Consider the following 25,793-nt stretch of genomic DNA (forward strand, 5'->3'; position numbering starts at 1 on the left):
AGATGGCAAGATGCAGTAGATGATATAGAGTACAGTATATACATATACATATGAGATGAGTAATGTAGGGTATGTAAACATTATATTAAGTGGCATTGTTTAAAGTGGCTAGTGATACATTTTTACATAATTTCCATCAATTCCCATTATTAAAGTGGCTGGAGTTGAGTCAGTATGTCGGTAGCGGCCACTAAATGTTAGTGGTGGCTGTTTAACAGTCTGATGGCCTTGAGATAGAAGCTGTTTTTCAGTCTCTCGGTCCCTGCTTTGATGCACCTGTACTGACCTCGCCTTCTGGATGATAGCAGGGTGAACAGGCAGTGGCTCGGGTGGTTGTTGTCCTTGATGATCTTTATGGCCTTCCTGTGACATCGGGTGGTGTAGGTGTCCTGGAGGGCAGGTAGTTTGCCCCCGGTGATGCGTTGTGCAGACCTCACTACCCTCTGGAGAGCCTTACGGTTGTGGGCGGAGCAGTTGCCGTACCAGGCGGTGATACAGCCTGACAGGATGCTCTCGATTGTGCATCTGTAGAAGTTTGTGAGTGCTTTTGGTGACAAGCCAAATTTCTTCAGCCTCCTGAGGTTGAAGAGGCGCTGCTGCGCCTTCTTCACAACGCTGTCTGTGTGGGTGGACCAATTCAGTTTGTCCGTGATGTGTACACCGAGGAACTTAAAACTTTCCATCTTCTTCACTACTGTCCCGTCGATGTGGATAGGGGGGTGCTCCCTCTGCTGTTTCCTGAAGTCCACGATCATCTATTTTGTTTTGAATTTGAATTGAATTAGCTAATAGCAATTACTATTTATAATTCATCACATCACGGGTGAGCTCACCATTGATCGAAATAATTGAGTAAAACACTTTCACATCGACCAAAGATAATAAGAGGAGACAAGATGAGTTTGGTCTGTTTATAGCATGCATGTTGAAGGGGGTGTGTCACCTACGACCATTCACTTCCCTTCATTCAGAAGAAGAGACAAAGACCTTTCTTCTGAAACTCGTCAGTCTTTATTTCTGGCCATTTTGAGCCTGTAATCGAACCCACAAATGCTGATGCTCCAGATACTCAACTAAAGGCGGGCAGTTTTATTGCTTCTTTAATCAGCACAGCAGTTTTCAGCTGTGCTAACATAATTGCAAGAGGGTTTTCTAATGATCAATTAGCCTTTTAAAATGATAAACTTGGATTAGCTAACACAACATGCCATTGGAACACAGGAGTGATGGTTGCTGATAACGGGCTTCTGTACACCTATGTAGATATTCCATTTTTAAATTTTTTATTTTAAATCTGTCATTTCCAGCTACAATAGTCATTTACAACATGAACAATGCCTACACTGTATTTCTGATCAATTTGCTGTTATTTTAATGGACAATTTTTGGGAGATTTTCACCTAAAAAACAAGGACATTTCTAAGGTGACCCCAAACTTTTGAAGGGTAGTGTACAATCGCTGCCAAAGGTGCTTCTACAAAGTATCGACTCAGGGGTGTGAATACTTACTGTATGTAAATTAGATATTTCTGTATTTAAATAGCAAAAATGTCTAAAAACACGTTTTCAATTTGTCATTATGGAGTATTGTGTGTAGATGGGTGAGAACAAAAATGACTCATCCAAAAGGGCGTTGACTTCTCAAACACTACAGACAACTAACACAATATGATGCCCCATTACCTTATCTAAGTAAATGACTGAATAAATAACTAGCAAGTTAAATTTAGGGGTCGCGTTAACAAATAATTTTGTTATCCGAGCAGTGGAGGAGAAAAAAAGAAAGAAAAAAAAACGCATAAGAAATATCATGCTGCGTTTTGTAAACGCAGACCTTTAATGCTTCTTATTGTAATTTCTTCTCGGCATTAGAAAAATGTTCAGTTGCACTTCTCCACTTGGGTGAGAATTCATAAACGGGTATTCAATAAGCAGACAACACTGAGTGATGTGTAGCTACAGTGGCAAGACAAAGTATGTGAACCCTTTGGAATTATCTGGATTTCTGCATGAAATTGGTCATAAAATTAGATCTGCTCTTCATCTAAGTCACAACAGACACAGTGTGCTTAAACTTATAACACACAAATTGTATTTCTCTTGTCTATATTGTATACATCATTTAAACATTCACAGTGTAGGTTGGAAAAAGTATGTGAACCCCTAGGCTAATGACTTCTCCAAAAGCTAATAGGAGTCAGGAGTCAGCTAACCTGGAGTACAATCATTGAGACGAGATTGGAGATGTTGGTTAGAGCTGCCCTGCCCTATACAAAACTCACAAAATTTGAGTTTGTTATTCACAAGAAGCATTGCCTGTTGTGAACCATGCCTCGAACAAAAGAGATCTTAGAAGAACCAATATTAAGAATTGTTGACTTGCAAAAACCTGGAAGGGTTACAAAAGTATCTCTAAAAGCCTTGATGTTCATCAGTTCACAGTAAGACAAATTGTTTATAAATGGAGAAAGTTCAGCACTCTTGCTACTCTCCCTAGGAGTAGCCATCCTGCAAAGGACTGCAAGAGCACAGCCCAGCTCAATGAGAAGAATCCTAGAGTGTCAGCATGTTCCAGGGATTTCTGTAAGTCTTTAGCTAACATCTCCGTTGACGAGTCTACGATACGTAAAACACTGTCGGAAAGATATCAGTTTGTCTCTGTGGATGGTTTGTCCTCTGACAAATGAACTGTACATTTCGTTCGAAAACATAATGTTAACTTTCACTGCTATGCGGATGACACATAGATGTACATTTCAATGAAACATGGTGAAGCCCCAAAATTGCCCTCGCTAGAAGCCTGTGTTTCAGACATAATGAAGCTGCAAACTTTTTACTTTTAAACTCGGACAAAACAGAGATGCTTGTTCTAGGTCCCAAGAAACAAAGAGATCTTCTGTTGAAGCTGACAATTAATCTTGATGGTTGTAAAGTCGTCTCAAATAAAACTGTGAAGGACCTCGGCGTTACTCTGGACCCTGATCTCTCTTTTGACGAACATATCAAGGACAGCTTTTTTCCATCTATGTAACATTGCAAAAATCTGAAACTTTCTGTCCAAAAATGATGCAGAAAAAATCATCCATGCTTTTGTTACTTCTAGGTTAGACTACTGCAATGCTCTACTTTCCGGGCTACCCGGATAAAGCACTAAATAAACTTCAGTTAGTGCTAAATACGGCTGCTAGAATCCTGACTAGAACAAAAAAAATTGATCATATTACTCCAGTGCTAGCCTCCCTACACTGGCTTCCTGTTAAGGCAAGGGCTGATTTCAAGGTTTTACTGCTAACCTACAAAGCATTACATGGGCTTTCTCCTACCTATCTTTCCGATTTGGTCCTGCCGTACATACCTACACGTACGCTACGGTCACAAGACGCAGGCCTCCAAATTGTCCCTAGAATTTCTAAGCGAACAGCTGGAGGCAGGGCTTTCTCCTATAGAGCTCCATTTTTATGGAATGGTCTGCCTACCAATGTGAGAGACGCAGACTTGGTCTCAACTTTTAAGTTTTTACTGAAGACTCATCTCTTCAGTGGGTCATATGATTGAGTGTAGTCTGGCCCAGGAGTGTGAAGGTGAACGGAAAGGCTCTGGAGCAACGAACCCGGCCTTGCTGTCTCTGCCTGGCCGGTTCCCCTCTCTCCACTGGATTTCTCTGCCTATAACCCTATTACAGGGGCTGAGTCACTGGCTTACTGGTGCTCTTTCATGCCGTCCCTAGGAGGGGTGCGTCACTTGAGAGGGTTGAGTCACTGACGTGATCTTCCTGTCTGGGTTGGCGCCCCCCTTGGGTTGTGCCATGGCAGAGATCTATACTCGGTCTTGTTTCAGGATGGTAAGTTGGTGGTTGATGTTTTCCCTCTAGTGGTGTGGGGGCTGTGCTTTGGCAGAGTGGGTGGGGTTATATCCTTCCTGTTTGGCCCTGTCCGGGGGTATCATCGGATGGGGCCACAGTGTCTCCTGACCCCTCCTGTCTCAGACTCCAGTATTTATGCTGCAGTAGTTTATGTGTCGGGGGGCTAGGGTCAGTTTGTTATATCTGGAGTACTTCTGTCTTATCCGGTGTCCTTTGTGAATTTATGTATGCTCTCTATAATTCTCCCTTTCTCTCTTACGTTCTCTCTCTCGGAGGCCCTGAGCCCTAGAACCATGCCTCAGGACTACCTATCATGATGACTCCTTGCTGTCCCCAGTCCACCTGGCCGTGCTGCTGCTCCAGTTTCAACTGTTCTGCCTGCGGCTATGGAACCCTGACCTGTTCACCGGACGTGCTACCTGTCCCAGACCTGCTGTTTTCAACTCTCTAGAGACAGCAGGAGCGGTAGAGATACTCTTAATAATGATCGGCTATGAAAAGCCAACTGACATTTACTCCTGAGGTGCTGACTTGCTGCACCCTCGACTCGTGATTATTATTATTTGACCATGCTGGTCATTTATGAACATTTGAACATCTTGGCCATGTTCTGTTATAATCTCCACCCGGCACAGCCAGAAGAGGACTGGCCACCCCTCATAGCCTGGTTCCTCTCTAGTTTTCTTCCAAGGTTTTGGCCTTTCTAGGGAGTTTTTCCTAGCCACCGTGCTTCTACACCTGCATTGCTTGCTGTTTTAGGCTGGGTTTCTGTACAGCACTTTGAGATATCAGCTGATGGAAGAAGGGCTATATCAATAAATTTGATTTTGATTTGATTTAAACAAGAACGGTGTTCATGGGAGGACAACACGGAAGAAGCCACTGCTGTCCAAAAAAAACATTGCTGCACGTCTGCAGTTCGCAAAAGAGCATCTGGATGTTCCACAACGCTACAGGCAAAATATTCTGTGGACAGATTAAACTAAAGTTGAGCTGTTTGGAAGAAACACACAACACTATGTGTGGAGAAAAAAAAGGCACAGCACAACATCAAAACATCATCCCAACTGTAAAGTATGGTGAAGGGAGCATCATGGTTTGGAGCTGCTTTGCTGGACAGCTTGCTATCATCGACGGAAAAATGTATTCCCAAGTTTATCAAGACATTTTGCAGGAGAATGTAAGGCAATCTGTCCGCCAATTGAAGCTCAACAGAAGTTGGGTGATGCAACAGGACAACGACCCAAAACACAGAAGTAAATCAACAACAGAATGGCTTCAACAGAATAAAATACGCCTTCTGGAGTGGCCCAGTCAGAGTCTTGACCTCAACCTGATTGAGATGCTGTGGCATGACCCCAAGAGGGTGATTCACACCAGACATCCTAAGAATATTTCTGAACTGAAACGGTTTTGTAAAGAATGGTCCAAAATTCCTCCTGACCGTTGTGCAGGTCTGAGCCGCAACTACAGAAAAAATTTGGTTGAGCTTATTGCTGCCAAAGGAGGGTCAACCAGTTAAATCTAAGGGTTCACATACTTTTTCCACCCTGCACTGTGAATGTTTACACGGTGCGTTCAATAAAGACATGAAAATGTCAAATCTTTTGTGCGTTATTAGTTTAAGCAGACTGTTTATCTATTGTTGTGACTTCGATGAAGATCAGATGATATTGTATGACCAATTTATGCAGAAGTTCAGGTAATTCCAAAGGCTTCACACACTTTTCTTGCCACTGTACTTTTCTCCGGTACTTAAAATGCAAGATTAACTTTAAGCAAAACATTAGGATATGTAGCAGGCTTCATTCTTTCTATGATAAATATTAGAAATATGATGGCCATGCATAATTTTTACAAAAAATACCTTGCTTTTTCATTGTAAGGGACAGATCGCAATTTACTGTGGGGTGGTCCAAAATAGGGGAGGGTTGTCAAACTTTTTTTTTTTTTGCTTTGGGGAGGGTGCACAGGGAGGGTAGTTTTTCCCCAGGTTTACATTCGCTCTTTTGCAGGTTTTACAATATAATTTATTCCATCCTAGCCAAATGTCCTTATCTGCTTGCATGCACCTCCCCTATAGTAAGGGGTTTTGGTACTTCCTTATGGAGTTGTGCACCCCCCCCCCCTTCCCAGTTCATCTATGTCATGGAAAGAGCAGGTGTTCTTACGGTTTTGTACACTCAGTGTATAATGAAATGTACTCAAAATCTGAAGACAAGTGAACATGCGTTACCTAGTTTGGACTTGTGGACCTGGTAGGCCTCAAAGCTCTCCTGTAGTGAGCTGTAGCATTTGGTGAGCTGGCTCTTCTGGTGTTCCAGGCTGGGCTGCAGTTGAAGATTCTGCTCTGCCAGGCTCCGATTACTGGCCAGGATCATCTCCTTGATCTGCTGCACCTCCTGCATCTACAACACACATTAAGACCCACAAACAAAGTGAAACTGACAGTCTTTAAGCAACATCAAATCTTATAGAAATCTGCTCAGATACAGCACACCCCCAGGAAGAATATGACTCCTTTCTGACAAGCGAGCACTGAGACAGCTTCCTGTTCACGTTTTCATACATTCACAGAACGTTTGGTAATGACGTCGAGTAAGGCATTTGTGAAATTCTACAGCAATATTGTGGGAAAGCGGCCGTGCGTTCGGACAATTAATAGACACTGCGGTAAATAAATCCTAATAAAAACTGTTAGTCTTGTCCAGGACCGGACCCTACGCAGACCGGTGCCCCATATCCAATCAGAGCTACAGTAGGCATATATGCAAATCAGCTAGTTGCCACACAGGCCTGCCATCATTCACTTTGAACTGGACTGTGTGTTTACAGGCAGTGACAACTGAATGGGAATTGCCTGCCTGCACATTTGATCGATGCCAAATACATTTGATTGACAACTAAGAGATATGCATGCTAACTGTGGATAATCATTGAAGTTCAGCATAGCTAGCTAGCAAAGTGATAGCCATTTCTTGCTAGCTAACCAAATGACACCTGCATCTCTAGCTGTAGCCAGCGAAAAACGATGAGGGGAAAAAGCTGACAACCTCCCATTAGTTAGCTAGCTAGGTAGCTAAAGTAGGCTTCGTGTTTTAATCAAGCTTGCTAAATAAAGACCTAAATGAATAGATATGCTAACCTATTGGCCATGATATGATTGACTTGTGGTCACTGTCCTTGCTGTTTGATTGTATTGACATTCCCAGCCTTGGTTACATTTGTCAGTTTTTGTCCAAAATATTGAGTCATTGAAACAAACCATGCATCCTGAATGGGTGGAGGCAGCAAACAATGTACCAGGTCAGCTGTGATTTATAACCTGATAGCAATAGTTTTTGGACTTCCAAATAATGTATTAGTGAATTATATGAATCATGCATTGAACTGTATCCATCTATTCTGCCAAAAATGCCTTACTCTACATAACGGAATTTTGAGTCAAATAGAACCTATTTTTAAAACCTCGTATAAAGTTGGTTTTGTAGCATAAACTGGGAATTTGATATTTGACTGATCGCCTGTGTTTCATATCTGCAAAGTAGTTAAAATGCTGTCAGTTCCATTTTAAGACATACAGAGAGAGATACATTGTACGACACATTATAAAGACACACATGGTAAGACATGCGGATACACAAACACAATGTAAGGCAACACCAGGATGGGTAGGGATCAGATCTTGTGCCTGTCCTGTCAACACTCAAAGCTAGAACCCGCTGTGTGACTTCTCACAACAAGCCCCCGGGATTTGTAAGTCGCTCTGGATAAGAGCGTCTGCTAAATGACTTAAATGTAAATGTGGATTATGTTTTTTTTTTAAATCTAATTAGTCACGTGAAGAAAATATGAATATGGAGTTTAATTTGAGCCAAGAATCTAAACAGTGGCTGATGACTAACTAACTATTCAAGAGCTTTTCCCACATGACTCAAATTCACAGTCGCATTAAGCTACATTTTCTCCAAGGACAGAAATAGCAAGTGGCTTGGGCGTGAATAGAATCATGTGACCCAGCTCTGAAAATACATAAACCAAAACGGATTATCTTGTAACAGAAAGACACAAACCAGACAGCCGTGTGGGCTTTGGCCGCTGGGCTGTGGGTTGGAGGGTGACAGAGAAAAAACAACATTTCAGACAAGGCCAGAGGCTAAATACACTTAGTACCACTGTGCTTTACTGCTTCCGCCACTGCACTGCCATGTCCTGAGCTGACCAAACAGCTCAATTAGCCACTCCAACACTGTGCACCGAAAAAAGTAGGCCCTTAAATAGCATCCACAACTGCAGGCTTATTCTGTCCAACCAAACACATTTTGCGGGGGAAGGAAATGCTTTCAGAAAAACTCTCCACTTTCTCTGTTCACAGTGACAGTACCCTAGTGAAAAATACTAGAGGGAACACCAAAATCGTCACAACAAACATACTGTGTTCAATACATTCCTTTTTTCTTCACATTTAAGACACCCCTCCATTTAACATAATGAAGTTATTATGAAATAAGACAGCATGGCCAGGGAGGACTTAATCCTAGATCAGCACTCCTACTCAGATGATTTATGAATACAGGACCACAGCTCAGGGGGCCAGAAGCAGCATCAGCAGCCAGCATCACACCCAAAGAGGGTTTTCATTCAGCGCCTCCTCTGGAGCCCAGTCCAAGAGATGATTCTATTCTAGAGCTCTGCCAAACAGGGAGCAAGATATAGAGGGCTACATGTCTCAATGTCATGCCTGGTATAGGTCTAGCTACATATCTGCAAATCACAGTTTCCCAACTAAGTGACACTTGCTCATACCTGCGGTTATGTTATTTTCCTTCCTTCCATTTCTCTTTTGAACCACAATCACTTCAAAGTGACAGTACATCTCTCTACAGCGCTCTATTGAGGGAGGATTTTCCTACTGAGACTGACTGATCATGGAAGGAATTCACAGAGGGGCTGAATGACTGTACAAAGTCGGCTTAATCTCAAATTCACTTCACATGTGAAATGTCTAAAACACAAAGTTAATCAGCGGACACATCATGTGGTGATGGAGAACTAGGTCAACCGCCACCCAGTGTTGAGATACTACCTGGTACATTTGCTGAAAAGGAACTTTAGTTGATTGATATGCTATTATTAGCTGGCTGTGTTGAGTTGAAGTTTGATCAGGCCCAGCAACTGCATTAACCAAGACCAGTCTGGCAGCTATTGCTCCTGTCTGTCCCCGACTGCCATGTACATTCACGCACACAATCCAAACATGCCATTAGAGTGTGCAGTAAAATGATAACGCACTACTGTTAACTTGGGACAAGGGGTTTATATCTCCTGGCACGGCACACACATGCCAGACAAATATGAACTGTCAGTATGTAGCCATGATATTAACCAAGGTTGGCCATAGAGAAGAGATTCATGTGATTCCAGCGAGAGGCAGTGACATTGTTCTGGTTATTTGAGATGATAGGAACACACACCCATTGAACACCATTTGCATACAAAGAGTGAGCAGGTGTGCGAGTGTGTATTCCAAGTGTGAAAAAGAGTGGTTAGTTAGCTAGCATGAAGTGTAAAAGTGTCCATATTTACAGGTATGCATTCAATGCATTTCCATACCGGAGCAGTACAGTGTACTTACTTACTGTACCTGCTCAGATTACATTGTGTACGTCAGGGCTAATCAACCATATTCTTAGAGGGGCCAGACGTAAACAAAAAAAAGGTTAATTGCAGAGGGGGTGGAGATTTTCCACATGCTATTATTCTTCAGAAGACCTGTATAAAAAGCAATGCAAACACCAATAAAGAACTTTCCTTAAAATTAAATGTTTCTCAAAGTAATTAGGAAAGAAGCAGAGGGTGCTCAACCAACATGAGTCGAGGTACAACCAATTTTTTTCTTCATAATCGTTGAAAAGGACACAACTATTAAAATATTCCTAAAGTAATTAGGTCATTTTAACCTGAAGACTAAGCATCTCAATAAATAATACAAAGATACTATGTCAAATTCCAGTCTGAAGGAAGTATGTTGAGAATTAATTTCTCTCAGTCATAAGGTGTGTTATTGGTCACACTCCCTTCTAACGAATCCTTGTGAGCAGCGGGGAAAACAGAAGGCACTCGGGAAAGTATTCAGACCCCTTGACATTTGTCACATTTTGATACGTTACAGCCTTATTCTAAAATTGATTAAATCGTTTCCCCCCACTCAATCTACACACAATACACCATAATGACAAAGCAAAAACTGTTTTAGAAATTTTTGCAAATGTATAAGGAAAAACCCCAGAAATAACACATTTACATAATTATTCAGACCCTTTACTCAGTACTTCGTTGAAGCACCTTTAGCAGCGATTACAGTCTCAGGTCTTTTTGGGTATGACGCTACAAGCTTGGCACACATGTATTTGGGGAGTTTCTCCCATTCTTCTCTGCAGATCCTCTCAAGCTCTGTCAGGTTGGATGGGGAGCGTCGCTGCACAGCTATTTTCAGGTCTCTCCAGAGATGTTAGATCCAGGCCACTCAAGGACATTCAGAGACTTGTCCTGAAGCCACTCCGGCATTGTCCTGACTGTGTGCTTAGGGTCGATGTCCTGTTGGAAGGTGAACCTTCACCCCAGTCTGAGGTCCTGAGCGCTCTGGAGCAGGTTTTCTTTAAGGCTCTCTGTACTTTGCTCCGTTCAGCTTTCCCTCGATCCTGACTAGTCGCTCAGTCCCTACCGCTGAAAAACATCCCCACAGCATGATGCTGCCACCACCATGCTTCCCCGTAGGGGTGGTGGCAGGTTTCCTCCAGACGTGACGCTTGGCATTTAGGCCAAGGACTTCAATCTTGGTTTCATCAGTCCAGAGAATCTTGTTTCTCATGGTCTGAGAGTTCTTTAGGTGCATTTTTGGCAAACTCCAAGTGGGCTGTCATGTGCTTTTACTGAGGTGTGACTTCCGTCAATTCATTTGACCTCATGGCTGGGTTTTGGCTCTGACATGTACTGTCAACTGTGGAACCTTAAATAGACAGGTGTGTGACTTTACAAATCACGTCCAATTTCGAGGCTCTTAGCAAAGAGTCTGAATTAGGGATGCACCGATATGACATCTTTGACCGATACCAAAATCCTGGCCAAAAAAAAGAAAACGCACCGTTGTCTTTTATTTTAGCGGCCTTTTAAGCATTCTAGTACAGTTAAATAGTTACACACAAACACAGACGCAGCGGTCTAAGGAACTGCATCTCAGTGCAAGAGGCGTCACTACAGTCCCTGGTTCAAAGGCTGTCATTGTAAATAAGAATTTGTTCTTAACTGACTTGCCTAGTTAAATAAAGGTTACACACACACCACACTGAACAAAAGGTTATTTTGTTGGCATTTACGTACATTATGTCCCCCATTTACATATGTAGAGCATGGTGGCGACACAGTAAAGAAGCTCAGACAGAATACCATCGAATCGATTGTTCACAGCCTCGAGTACTTTTGTAAGTTTTAACCCCACGGTCTGTGTCAGCAGTATTGTTGAGCAGGCGTTTCAATGCCATGACAGAGGGTATCACATCTGCTGCAGAAGCAGTTGATTAGCTTATTTCTCAAGTGAGTTGTTCGAATGGCGCTAGAAGTGTGTTGATGTTTCAAACATGTTCTCAAATGTCATTGAAATGACAGCAGCGGTATGACAACCAGCACATTCTTGAGCATGCAACAAGGCTTTCCTCAGTACGAAATCATCGACGACCCACGGTGCTGTCAGACTCGGCATGCTCATGGGGCTGACGTCGCTGGTCCAAATGTCAGTCGTGACGCCCATAGCAAGTAGCATAATGAATTCCATTATCTTGGCGTTAATGGATTTCGCCTCTCAAATCACTGCTCAACTTAAACTTGTTGGAAGTGTGCGCTTAGTATTTTTCTGCTTTTGTTCTGTGTAGCGCTGTATTTTTCGTGGCGTCATTACGTCATCTACTTACGTTAAACACGTATGCACATCAGCTTTGACATCGGTTTGGCACATTGCCGTTAAACTAGACATCGGGCCGATGCCAATGTCGCCATTTTTATCTAATATTGGCCGATTCCGATATGCTCACTGATATATCGCGCATCCCTAGTCTGAATACTGTTTTTTTTTATTCTTAATACATTTTCAAAAAAATCTAAAAACCTGTTTTCGCTTTGTCATTATGGGCTATTGTGTAGATTTATGAGGGGAAAAAATGATCTATGGTTGGTAACCTACAGCAAGCAGCTGTGATATCAAGCCCTTTGTCATTCTACTCCACTGCCACAAAGCGAGGAAAACGAAACCATTGGCAGCTAGAATCAGATACAGGGAGGAATAAAATCGTAACTGGGACTATAAAAAGCAGTTCTCTGGTATCGAGACACATGCAAATCAATGCTAGCTGGTTTCCTTTATTAATTTACAAGGTCAGTTAAAGACCTTACAACTTACATAGAATTATCCTTTCCCCTACAGATGGATCTATGGAATTGTCGAGGAACAACTATGTAAATTCACCCTCACAGCTTGTTCTTGTCTCAGGTGTGCTACTAGAAGTCCTGCCCAAGGAGTAGAACTCTGAGAACTTAGTCTGTGTAATTTTTTATCTAACTTGGCAAGTCAGTTAAGAACAAATTGTTATTTACAATGATGGCCTACGAACTGCCTTGTTCAGGGGCAGAACGACAGATTTTTACCTTGTCAGCTCAGGGATTCGATCCACCAACCTTTCAGTTACTGGCACAATGCTCTAACCACTAGGCTACCTGCCTCCCTAATAAGCAAGCATCAATGGATAAGTTTATATTAAAGATAATCTAACAAATAAACTACCATACTGAAAGTAATGACTCGGCACACCTGGCAGCAAAGTTCATTCAGCAGCTGACAATTTCATGATCGTCGTCATCAGTGACTTTATAGCCAGTTGTGTTACCAAACTTCATTCAAGGTTCCTTATGGCTAAAAAGGCAGCTGGTTATACAAGATAACATGTTTTTGCAAAGCATCTCGAGTTCCAGGAAGGTTTGCCACTTCGAGTTAGACAGCAAAATTCTAAAGGTGTTCAAAGAGTAAATATTTATATATTTTTTAAAAACACCTGACATTGACGGGAGTCTACTTTAACGTTATCTGTCCACGCAGCAAAGGTTGAAAACAATGTAGTGGAAAGTATGCAATATAATTTCGCGCTAATTCTCGACATTCACTAAATGCTTCGTTACCTACCCTGCATGCTGGCAAAAGCAAAACAAAAGGCTTGAAAAATGTAAACATTGCGGCAGTAAACCCAAGTGATTCGAGAATTTGTTACAGTGGCTTACCTCTTCCATTTCTTGAATAATTTTGTTAAATTTGTCATCATCTTCAAGCATTTCGTTGAGCTGCGTCATCGAGTAGGAGCTAAACTTGTTCCAAAAACCAGACATTTCTGTCACATCTGTTTTAAGATTATTTCTTCCCCTCAGATCCCCTTCGTTGAAGCACCTTCACCCTCACGCGCTCCGAAGAATAAACAGCTTGGCTGAAAAAACGAGAAAGCTACGGACTGTAACCGGAAGCTGTGTGTCTCTGGCACAGGATTGGAGGTGGGGATATATGACGTCATACTGAATGTAATACAGTCGAAGAGGCCTCTGCTACGATAAAACCAACAGGCAGCAACAAACAATATGTTTTCAGTAGCCTAGTTGTAGCCATGTCTTTGTTAATTCAGTACATTCACTTTTACTTGTGCAAAATCAAGTATTGGACAGCATCCACATGAAATCTAATCTATTCAGCAATGATAGTGTCATATAGTTTCAAGACATTGCACTTCCCATTGATTTGCATAGAATATATACAGTCTGCACATTCTCATCCAGTGAAGGCACCTCTCTGTCCTGTATACAGTATATGTTTACAAATTAACCAGATACAGAAAGGCCTAGATGTACACAGAGATAACTTTACCATTTCCACCTAATATTGCAATTAGAAATAAAGTATCACAATACTATTATTGTTTTGTACGTCATACAATCAATGATATTAAAGATATTCATACACTGAACAAAAATATAAATGCAACATACAACAATTTCAAAGAGTTATATATCATATAAGGAAATCATTCAATTCAAATATATTCATTAGGCCCTAATCTATGGACTGAAATTAATTAATTAGGCCCTAATCTACGGATTTCACATGACTGGGACAGATCTGCATCTGTTGTTCACAGATACGTTTCTGGTGTGACCCCCATTTGCCTCATGCAGCGCGACATATCTCCTTCACATAGAGTTGATCAGGCTGTTGATTGTGGCCTGGTGAATGTTGTCCCACTCCTCTTCAATGGCTGTGTGAAGTTGCTGGATAATGGCGGGAACTGGAGCATGCTGCCGTACAAGTCAATCCAGAGCATCCCAAACAAGCTCAATGGGTGACATGTCTGGTGAGTATGCAAGCCATGGAAGAACTGGGACATTTTCAGCTTCCAGGAATTGTGTACAGATCCTTGTGACATGGGGCCGTGCATTATCATGCTGAAACATGAGGTGATGGCGCGGATGAATAGCACAACAATGGGCCTCAGGATCTCATCACGGTATCTCTGTGCATCCAAATTGCCATCGATAAAATGCAATTGTGTTCGTTGTCCATAGCTTATGCTTGCCCATACCATAACCCCACCACCACCATGAGGCACTACAATGTTGACAACAACAAACCGCTCGCCAACACGACACCATACACGCTGTCTGCCATCTGGCCGGTACAGTTGAAACCTGGATTCATCTGTGAAGAGAACACGTCTCCAGCGTGCCAGTGGCCATCGAAGGTGAGCATTTGCCCACTGAAGACCATTACGATGCCGAACTGCCATCAGGTCAAGACCCTGGTGAAGATGACGACAAGCACAGACAGTTTGTGCAGAAATTATTTGGTTGTGCAAACCCACAGTTTCATCAGCTGTCCGGATGGCTGGTCTCAGACGATCCTGCCAATGAAGAAACCGGATGTGGATGTCCTGGGCTGGGCTGGGGTGGTTACACGTGGTCTGCGGTTTAGGCCGTTTGGCTGTACTGCCACATTCTCTAAAATGACATTGGAGGCGGCTTATCGTTGAGAAATGAACATTCAATTCTCTGACAACTTCTCTGGTGGACATTCCTGCACACTCCCTCAAAACCTGAGACATCTGTGGCATTGGGTTGTGTGACAAAACTGCACATTTGTGGCCTTTTATTGTCCCCAGCACAAGGTGCACCTGTGTAATGAGCATGCTGTTTAATCAGGTGCATGGATTATTTTGGCAAAGGAAAAATGCTCCCTAACAGGGATGTAATAGGAAAATATAGGAAAACGTCTTGGATAATTTATTTCAGCTCATGAAACATGGGGCCAACACTTTACATGTTGTGTTTATATTTTTGTTCAATGTAATATCACCACTGGGATTAAGTAATTAGAGTGTTGCTCATTCATGTCCAGAAGAGCTGGTCAAATGACAAACAAAATGTATACTCTTATTGATTATTCAATAACAATTATTCAAGGTTTTGAACACTGTAAAATAGACTTGAGTTGAATCTATTCAACCTAATGTGCAAATAAAACATCAAGGGTAATGTAATGCCTTGGTTTCGAGGCACTGCTCAGTCAATTAATGCCCAAAAGTGCCAGTCAGTCAGTGTTGGCTACCAATAAAGCCCTAGAACCTCTCTCAGTAGCATGGTGTTCATATTCTGACTCGCTGGCACTGCTGCTATCATGTCCGCTCTGCCTCTGCTGACTACCACCCTCAGATGTCCACCTCTGGAGGGTTAAGAACCTCTGCACCCGTCTCGATTCCCAGGACCTGCCTCTGTACCAGCTTGCAGTAGAGCCCCCCCTTGGCCATCAGTTGGCTGTGTGGTCCCTGCTCCACCACACAGCCGCGGTTGATGACTATGATGTTGTCTGCCCTCTCCACTGTGCTGAGGCGGTGGGCGATCACCAGAACGGTGTGCTGACGCATGATGTTGTTCAGAGCCTGCTGGACCTGGGGAGAGAGAACAGAGAGAAGATCCTAAGCTACACTAAAAGTCAAATATGAGATAGCATTCAGAAAACGAGATAAAGTGCCATCAAATTAGAGACAACCGATAAAGAGAATATGTCCAAGATTAAATAATAATACTGACATTTTTAAGCCAGCATAGTTACAATGCAGAGAGTTTGGTTATACTAAAAATGATTATCCAGGGTTAATAGTATCTAGTATAGTTGAAGACTTGATCTGATTAAAGACGGAGAGCAGAGAGGACACCAGCAGCTGAGAGTTATTATAATAACATTAGACTGCATTTAATGAACTAGGTTATTGTCATGAAACTTGAGGAGCTGCATATTACAGAATATACACGCTTCCTCTCTAAATCCATACTGTATCTTTATCTATAATTCACGACTTGATCTGATTAAACCCAGATCACAGTCACAGAACACTGATTTAGCCTGTCTCCTTACAACATGTTCGCTCTCTGCATCCAGTGCACTGGTGGCCTCGTCCAGGATGAGAACATGTGGGTTGCGGATGAGTGCCCGTGCGATGGCCACCCGCTGCTTCTGCCCCCCTGACAACTGGGTGCCCTTCTCACCCACTCCTAAGAGAGGAACGAGGAACAATTTCATTGCGTTCGAGATCTTAAAATAGAAATGCAAAATCATATGCAAATAGTGAGGAGAGGCTATTATTTTGTGTTACTCAAAACATTATTTGGCCAATGTTCATACAGTATGTTGCAGTAAACATAACATTTTGCAGTTTTTAGTTTGCTATTTTTTTAGATTCACTACTAGGACCCCTGGGGGTACTTGGCCTATCCACAGGGGGTGCTTGAAAAGACTCAGGAGACCATATGCTTACTGGTAAAATGCACACGAGGGGGTACTTCAGATGTACTCTGGACAGATCAAAATTCAGATAGTGGTACAGTAACCAAAAAAGTTTGCGAACCATTAGTTTAGGCAATAGCATTAATGTCACCTGTGTTATAGCCGTTGGTTAGACCGGTGATGAAGTCGTGTGCATTTGCCTCGGTGGCAGCCTGCACCACAGCCTCCATAGGGATGTCAGTCAGTCCATAGGTTATGTTCTGCTCTACAGAACGGGCGAACAGGACAGGCTCCTGGCCCACTAGTGCTACCTGCAACAACAACACAGAGACAGGCTCAGTCTTTTTGCACGGGGATCTTTACCAGTCTTCATCTTAAAATGAATATTGATGCCCTCTGGTGGTTGAAAGGAATAAGCTATCTAGCACGAGACAGAATATTTAGATTTCATGGCAAATTTCTCAGGTAGACAGTGATTGTGATTTAACGCAGAGGCTTAGTTGTACACATTGTAAACGAGGAGTTAAAATGCCAGAGGAGCAATGTGGAGCACTGACCCGCGAGTGGAGGAAGCCATGCTGGTAGGTGTGCACCGGCCGGCCGTCCAGAAGCACCTGGCCTTGTTGTGGGGCGTAGAAGTTCTCTAAGAGACCCACACAGGAGCTCTTTCCACTGCCAGATGGTCCTACCAAGGCTGTCACCTCTCCAGGCCGCAACGTGAAGGATACACTCTGGAGAAGAAGAAGATTAAGAAAAATGTAAAAACCCATTTCGCTGATATTTTTTATCTAAAGTGACTTAGTCACATACATTTTTTACATATGGATGGTCCTGGGAATCAAACCCACTATCCTGGCATTGCAAGAGCCATGCTCTACCAACTGAGCTACAGAGGACCACCAAGAAGAAGAAGACAAACTATCTGTTCATATATACCCAACCATTGCAGTTGTATTTTGCTAGAGGTAAAAGTTCAAAGGAGGCCTGTCTTTGAAACAAAAAGTTTCCATAAGGGTGAGATAGGAGCCATAGGTTAGATCTAATAGATTGTAAACTACTGCCCTATAACACTGTCTTATAGTTTTACTGTTTTACATCATTGTATCCTCTCAATATGTTTTGCGTCCCTATATTATGAATAGATTGCTTATTCACAGAAATAGCTCTTTGTGTATGAGGATAATTATCTATCGGACTGCGGCAGGCTGCAAGAATATGCACTCCCTAAACTTAAGGGTTCTCCTGACCGATAAGAAGACCGTGAGATTGCTGGAGGTGTACCAAAGGTTCCAGATTTGAGCTGGTACGATAGCACCACCTGCCTAGCCACAGAGATGAATTGTTCCTACACACAGAAGGGGGGTCTGTTTTGAAAAAGGGGCGGGGTTGAGGCCTAGTTGGAGGTCATAAATATATGTGCGTGTGACTTCATATCTTGTCTTTGCAGCTGTATGACCCAGTGTGCCGAATAAATCTAGCATGAGCTTTTTTCGGAGTACGACTGGAATTTGTACCAGAACTTAGAACCTAACAGTTCCGACATTGATCAATACAGTAGCTTTCTTGTATGATTGATAGTGTACTGGCTGGCTTTGCTGCATGGGGATGATATAAAAGCTTTCTACTGGCATGAAACGATACAGAATTGCCTGACAACATTGTTTCTGTCTATAGCTCCACTCATCAGTCTAGCTTTGAGCCCAAACCTAATGGTCAGCTGACACATACCTTTAGAATGTCTGTTTCGGGCCGTGTTGGGTAGGAAAACGTGACATCTTTAAACTCGACCAGTCCTTTGCAGGTGTCGGGGACCTCTTTCCCATCATGTTGGTGTTTGGGCTCCCTGTCGATATACTCAAACACCTTCTCAGCTGCTCCCACTCCCTGCATGAGACCTGTGTAGACCGATGCTATGCTCTGTAACACAAGTTATTCAAGACAGGGGACAAGGATAATACAATTAGCTTGGTAGCTGTCTTACTTATGGTAATATAAGGTGGTTAGAGGGATAGGTTGTGATTGTCATGTGTACAGTTAGAGATGTATATGAATGAGTCATATGAGAAATACCTCCAGGCACTCTCCCAGCTCCAACTCATATATGACGAAAGATATCAGGGTCCCTCCACTCATCTGCTCAGTAATGACCAGGTGACCGCCGTAGAAGAGGATTGCCACTTGAAGAGCAAGTTCTGAGATCTGGAGCAACGAGAAACACATTTGAATGTGCCCAACGACCAAGGTGAAGCGAGCAGATACACTGGATGCAATAAAAAACACACGACATGAAACACGAGGGAGCTCCTTAACATTCAGTCCTCATCTGAGCTGTCTTTTATTTTTTTCACTTGTATTTAACCAGTCAAGTCAGTTAAGAACAAATTCTTCATTCTTATGTACGTTGATGGTCTTACAGACGGTAGCTGCTGTACACGGTAATACCTACACAACTGGACCACATGTAGAGGGCGTAGGCCAACGCTTGCTTCTTGTTCAGTTGAAACATGACATGCAGCCTGCTGTAGTAGGAATCAGCCTCCTGTTCCTCATTGGCAAAGCTGCGTACCGTCTTCATGGATGAAACAGTTTCCTCGGCCACCTGGTTAGCCTGAGCCAGGGCAGTCTGGACCTCTTTGGTCAATCTCTGATGATGAGAACCGTGGAAAGTTTAACAAGTAAAAGTACAAACTAAATACTGTATGAATGAAGCTTTTAATAAACAAGTATTAAAATCTATTACAATTTAATACATGGGTTGGGGTGAAGTGTGTATGTGTGTACGTGTGTGCGTGAGAGCTTGTGCATGTGTGGGTGTGCATGCTTGTGCGTGTGTATACAAGCAGCAGAGTGAATACCTTGTAGTACTCCCCATACACATTGGAGATGACTGCGATGAAGGGGAAACCCATGATGGTGACCAGAGTCAGCTTCCAGGACATCCCGAACATGAAGATGAAGAACCCTATGCCCTTAACCATACTCCTCAGGAACATGTTGACGTTTTGAGAGATCAGGTCACTCACTTGAGTAGTGTCAGAGGTCAGGCGAGAGGTGATGTCACCTGCAGGACAAACATTTTTGTTGTTGTATTTTTTCCAAACTCTTTCTGAATTATTTTCCTTATTTAATGACAGGATAGGAGCAGAATTATGAAGGCAGAGTAGAGGGAGAAATGTGTAGGGCTTTTAAACTTAAATCCGTTTAACCAAATTTCTATCAGCATGTTAAATGTGCAACCCGAGGGAAAAAAACTCTGGACCACCTTTACTCCACACACAGGGACGCATACAAAGCTCTCCCTCGCCCTCCATTTGGCAAATCTGACCATAATTCTATCCTCCTGATTCCTGCTTACAAGCAAAAATTAAAGCAGGAAGCATCAGTGACTAGATCAATAAAAAAGTGGTCAGATGAAGCAGATGCTAAGCTACAGGACTGTTTTGCTAGCACAGACTAGAATATGTTCCGGGATTCCTCCGATGGCATTGAGGAGTACACCATATCAGTCATTGGCTTCATCAATAAGTGCATCGATGACGTCGTCCCCACAGTGACTGTACGTACATACCCCAACCAGAAGCCATGGATTACAGGCAACATTTGCACTGAGCTAAAGGCTAGAGCTGCCGCATTCAAGGAGCGGGACTCTAATCCGGAAACTTATAACAAATCCCGCTATGCCCTCTGACGAACCATCAAACAGGCAAAGCGTCAATACAGGACTAAGATCGAATTGTCCTAGACAAGCTCTGACGCTAGTCGGATGTGGCAAGGCTTGCAAACCATTACAGACTACAAAGGGAAGCACAACCGAGAGCTGACCAGTGACAAGAGCCTACCAGACGAGCAAAACAACTTCTATGATCGCTTCGAGGCAAATAACACTGAAACAGCTGTTCTGGAAGACTGTGTGATCACGCTCTCCGCAGCTGATGTGAGTAAGACGTTTAAACAGGTCAACATTCACAAGGCCGCAGGGCCAGATGGATTACCAGGACATGTACTGCGAGTATGCGCTGACCAACTGGTAAGTGTCTTCACTGACATTTTCAACCTCTCCCTGTCAGAGTCTATAATACCAACATGTTTTAAGCAGACCACCATAGGGCCTGTGCCCAAGAACACTAAGGTGACCTGCCTAAATGACTACCGGCCCATAGCACTCACGTCTGTAGCCATGAAGTGCTTTCGAAAGGCTGGTCATGGCTCACATCAACACCATTATCCCAGAAACCCTAGACCCACTCCAATTTGCATACCGCCCCAACAGAGCCACAGATTATGCAATTTATATTGCACTCCACATTGCCCTTTCCCACCTGGACAAAAGGAACACCTATGTGAGAATGCTATTCATTGACTACAGCTCAGCATTCAACACCATAGTGCCCTCAAATCTCATCAATAAGCTAAGGACCCTGGGACTAAACACCTCCCTCTGCAATTGGATCCTGGACCTCCTGACAGGCTGCCCCAGGTGGTAAGGGTAGGTAACAATACATCCGCCATGCTGATCCTCAACACAGTGGCCACTCAGGGATGCGTGCTCAGTCCCCTCCTGTACTCCCTATTCACCCACGACTGCGCGGCCGGGCATAACTCCAACACCATCATTAAGTTTGCAGATGACACTATAGAGGGTAGTGCGAACGGCCCAGTACATCACTGGGGCCAAGCTTCCTGCCATCCAGGACCTCTATACCAGGCGGTGTCAGAGGAAGGCTCTAAAAATTGTTAAAGACTTCAGCCACCCTAGTCATAGACTGTTCTCTCTGCTACCACATGGCAAGCGGTACCGGAGCACCAAGTCTAGGTCCAAGCGGCTTCTAAACAGCTTCTACCCCCAAGCCATAAGACTCCTGAACACCTAATCAAATGGCTACCAAGGCTACTTGCATTGTCCACCCCCCCCCCCCCCTCTTTTACACCGCTGTACTCTCTGTTGTTATCATCTATGCATAGTCACAATAATAACTCTACCTACATGTACATATTACCTCAACTAACCGGTGCCCCCGCACATTGACTCTCTACCAGTACCCCCCTGTATATAGTCTCGCTATTGTTATTTTACAGCTGCTCTGTAATTACTTGTTACTTTTATTTCTTATTCTTATCCATATTTTGTTTAACTGAGTTGTTGGTTAGGGACTCGTAAGTAAACATTTCACTGTAAGGTCTATCTATACCTGTTGTTTTCGGCGCATGTGACTAATAAAATTTGATTTGATTGATTTGATTTGATTTAATCAGAGGAACAAGGGAAAAGCATGAAGGGAAGGAATAAAGACAAACCTTGAGAGCTCACCTGTGTGGTTAGAGTCAAAGAAGCCCACCTCCTGACGCATCAGAGATCTGAAGAGAAGATTCCGCAGGCGAAGATTCAGTCTGGCAAAGGTTAGATTAAAGAGGCCACCTCGTACTCCAATAGCTATAGAGCTAAGGAGAGACGCAAGAAATGAAACGCAGTCAGAGATACATTACACTCCACAAACACACAAGATCAATGTATATATTGTAGAATCAATAATAGATATACAGTATGTGCAAGACATCAAAGAAGATATGGCACACAACAAGGACAACCAGTTAACAAAACACACGTCTTGTGAACACTGTTCACTTCAGCATGGCTTACCTGACTAAGGCCAACACTGTGAGAGTGATCAGGGGCTTGGTGAAGTACTCCATACTCTTGTGAATAACAATGCCATCTATAGCCTGCCCAGTGTAGTAGGGGATGAAGGCCTCACCTATAAAGTGGATAACATAGTACCATTAAATGTTATGAAAAATAATAAGCACAATTGTGTAAAATATAAATACAGTTAAATGTATAGATATATTTTGATTTGTCTGTAATGAAAGGAAATGAGTAGGGTAGAGTATTTTTTAATTGAACCTTTATTTAACTAGGTAAGTCAGTTAAGAACAAATTCTTATTTACAATAACGGCCTACACGGGCCCGGACGACGCTGGGCAAATTGTGATACAGCCTGGATTCAAACCAGGGACTGTAGTGATGCCTCTTGCACTGAGATGCAGTGCCTTAGACTGCTGTGCCACTCAGGAGCCCCATCATGCTTTATTCATGGTACATGAGTCATTAATGTAATTTGTCACTCCTATAATTAAGCAATAAGGCCCGAGGGGGTGTGGTATATGGCCAATATACCATAGCTACGGGCTGTTCTTATGCGCCTGGACACAGCCCCTTAGCTGTGGTATATTGGCCATATATCACAAACCCCTGAGGTGCCTTATTGATATTTTAAACTGATTACCAACATCATTAGGGCAGTAAAAATTTATGTTTTGTCATACCTGTGGTATGATATACAACGTCTGATATACAACGTCTATCAGCCAATCAGCATTCAGGGCTCGGCTCACCCAGTTTATAATGAGTAGTAGAGCAACCTTGCAACCCTGAATGCAATACCATGCTGCTATGAGTTCAGTAATAAAGTCTTAAATACAAACGCATGGGATCCAAACAGAACTTCCAAGAGGCTGGTTATGTTTCTTTATTACACATCTTCTGTGTAACTATCTCATGCAACACTGTAATATGCCAGCCTCACAATGGTGATGATCTCTACATTAATCAACTTGACTTGTCATCTGTTGGGCCCACGAGTTCTTCCTGACCATGGCCAGGCCAAATAACTGATGTGACCTGACCAGGGAAATCCTCAGTTCCCTAGTTATAGTCTGTAACTAGAGCCCTGAGTTGTTCCTGGTCAGGTCATGTGTTCAGGAAAAACGTAGGGCCCTAGTCGTCTGTGCATTGTAATTAAACAAGTTGCCACTTACATACAGCAGAGATGAGGAGGAAGAGGAAGGCTACAGAGAGCAGCCCAGCGTATTTACTGCAGTAGGACAGCAGACGCCCCAGTGTGGCCCCTGAGTTCTTCTGGTCCTCTGTTCCTTTCCTGCTCGCCCTACTCCTCTTCTTCTCCCCATGCTTCTGCTGCTCCTCCACCTCCTCAGTGCCATTCTCTCCTGCTGCCTCCACTAGCCTCTCAGTCTCCTCACAGACACTTCCTCCACCATCTCCCTCTCCGTCAGTCACAGTGTTAGGAGACCTTCCCAGGAGCCTCCAGAGGAGCACGGTCCCCAGCACTGACACACAGGTCCAGGAAAACAGACTGAGGAACCAGGGTTGGTGTGCCAGATCGCCCTGCTCCGAGAGCATCAGGAGCTTAGCTAAGGCGTAGGTGCTGATGGTCAGGCAGATTAGGAGAGTCAGGGTCCCCAGAGCAGAGACCCTGCATGGGCCGTCCACTCTGTTCCATAACACCCCTATGGAGGCCCCAAGCAGAAGGCAGACTCTGACCAGCATAGTCCCCCAGAGGTCCAGGACGGAGTGGAGAATGTCAAAGTTCTGCACATCCTCTGTGAATATTGCAGTCTGGCAACCATGTAAGTAGAGGACAGTGGTGACAATAACATCCACCAGGATAAATAACAAGATACAGCTCACCACTACTATGACCTCCATTCCGTTTCAGTCTATCCGTGGAGAGATAGTGTCCTGTGAAGAATTAACAAGTCTGGGGAGAAACAAGAATACAAAAAGCTAAAACTGTAGCCTATTGTTTTGTTTTAATATTGTTGCTATTACAATACATTTATAGGCTATTACAATTATATGACGTTTTTTTTTTGAACAAGTGTTTTGAATTCAACCCAAATGGAAGTTCACCGAACTACACTGAACAAAAATATTAATGCAACATGTAAAGTGTTGGTCCCATGTTTCATATGCTGAAATAAAAATCCCATTAATGTTCCATACGCACAAGAAGCTTATTTCTCTCAAATTTGGCGCACAAATTTGTTTACATCCCTGTTAGTGAGCATTTCTCATTTGCCAAGATAATCCATCCATCTGATAGGGGCAGCAGGTAGCCTAGTGGTTGGACTAGTAACCGAAAGGTTGCAAGATCGAATTCCCGAGCTGACATGGTAAAAATCTGTCGTTCTGCCCCTGAACAAGGCAGTTAACCCACTGGCTGTCATTGAAAATAAGAATTTGTTCTTAACTGACCTGCCTAGCTAAATAAAGATTTTTAAAAATATCAAGAAGCTGATTAAACAGCATGATCATTACACAGGTGCACCTTGTGCTGGGGACAATAAAAGGCCACTCTAAAATTTGCAGTTTTGTCACATGCCACAGATGTCTCAAGGTTTGAGGGAGCATGCAATTGGCATGCTGACTGCAGGAATGTCCACCAGAGCTGTTGACAGATAATTGAATGTTCATTTCTCTACCATAAGCCACCTCCTATGTGAATTGTGCAGTATGTCCAACCTGCCTCACACCCACAGACCACATGTATGGCATCATGTGGCTTATGGTTTGCTGATGTCAACATTGTGAACAGAGTGCCTCATGGTGGCAGTGGGGTTATGGTATGGGCAGGCATAAACTACAGACAACGAACACAATTGCACTTTATCGATTACAATTTGAATGCACAGAAATACCGTGACTAAATCCTTAGGCCCATAGTGAGGCCCATTTTTTTTTTAAGGTATCTGTGGCCGACAGATGCATATCTGTATTGCCAGGTATGTGCAATCCCCAGATAAGGGCCTAATGAATGTATTAAAATTGACGGATGTCCTCATATGAACTGTAACTCAGTAAAATCTTTGAAATTGTTGCATGTTGCGTTTATATTTTGTTCAGTATAAATGCCTTCCGTGATCAATGATCACAAATGCACCCGTGACATCAGGTTTCGACAAGGTTACTGTATCACATTGACCTACCGTGCGGCGCTCTTATCTCCTCTCGGATATTCGTTCACTTTACAGCTTTCCTTGATACAGTCATTTATTATATTTTAGGCGACATGGCCGTCTCGCCACTCTGTCGCATTCTGAGTTCATATCGGTTTGCACTTGAGCTGCACTGGTGAGCCATTATGCAATGTATATGGAAACCGGTAATATAAATGGTGTGCGAGGCTCCTCCTACAAGATCATCCCAGGACGGAACTGGCGGGGCAATCCAGAGAGCCAGTATTTCGGAGTCCTTCTAACACGGTGCT

The 25,793-nt window shown here is 43.2% G+C and overlaps 2 protein-coding genes across 2 annotated transcripts in view; both read right to left on the bottom strand.

The window, feature by feature from the left end:
* Positions 1 to 13,429, bottom strand: part of LOC139576530 (vacuolar protein sorting-associated protein 37B-like) — a 32,014-nt gene extending 18,585 nt beyond the window's left edge. Inside the window, exons 1-2 of the mRNA XM_071402738.1 lie at positions 13,187 to 13,429; positions 6,099 to 6,270 (exon numbers count right to left, since the gene is read on the bottom strand). Coding sequence (XP_071258839.1) covers positions 6,099 to 6,270; positions 13,187 to 13,291 — 277 coding nt within the window. The 5' untranslated portion in view covers positions 13,292 to 13,429. The remainder of the gene's footprint in view (positions 1 to 6,098; positions 6,271 to 13,186) is intronic.
* A 123-nt stretch (positions 13,430 to 13,552) lies between these two features.
* LOC139576526 (ABC-type oligopeptide transporter ABCB9-like) lies at positions 13,553 to 25,790 on the bottom strand. Its single transcript, XM_071402726.1, is given in 13 exon segments — positions 13,553 to 15,666; positions 15,668 to 15,891; positions 16,359 to 16,495; positions 16,879 to 17,038; positions 17,285 to 17,458; positions 18,456 to 18,644; positions 18,798 to 18,926; positions 19,174 to 19,371; positions 19,583 to 19,788; positions 22,036 to 22,166; positions 22,366 to 22,480; positions 23,545 to 24,284; positions 25,513 to 25,790. Coding segments are annotated over 12 exon segments (2,484 nt in total). The 5' UTR covers positions 24,233 to 24,284; positions 25,513 to 25,790; the 3' UTR covers positions 13,553 to 15,533.
* Positions 25,791 to 25,793: the final 3 nt, after the last annotated feature.

This window comes from Salvelinus alpinus, chromosome 5, assembly GCF_045679555.1.
Source record: "Salvelinus alpinus chromosome 5, SLU_Salpinus.1, whole genome shotgun sequence".
NCBI lineage: Eukaryota > Metazoa > Chordata > Actinopteri > Salmoniformes > Salmonidae > Salvelinus > Salvelinus alpinus.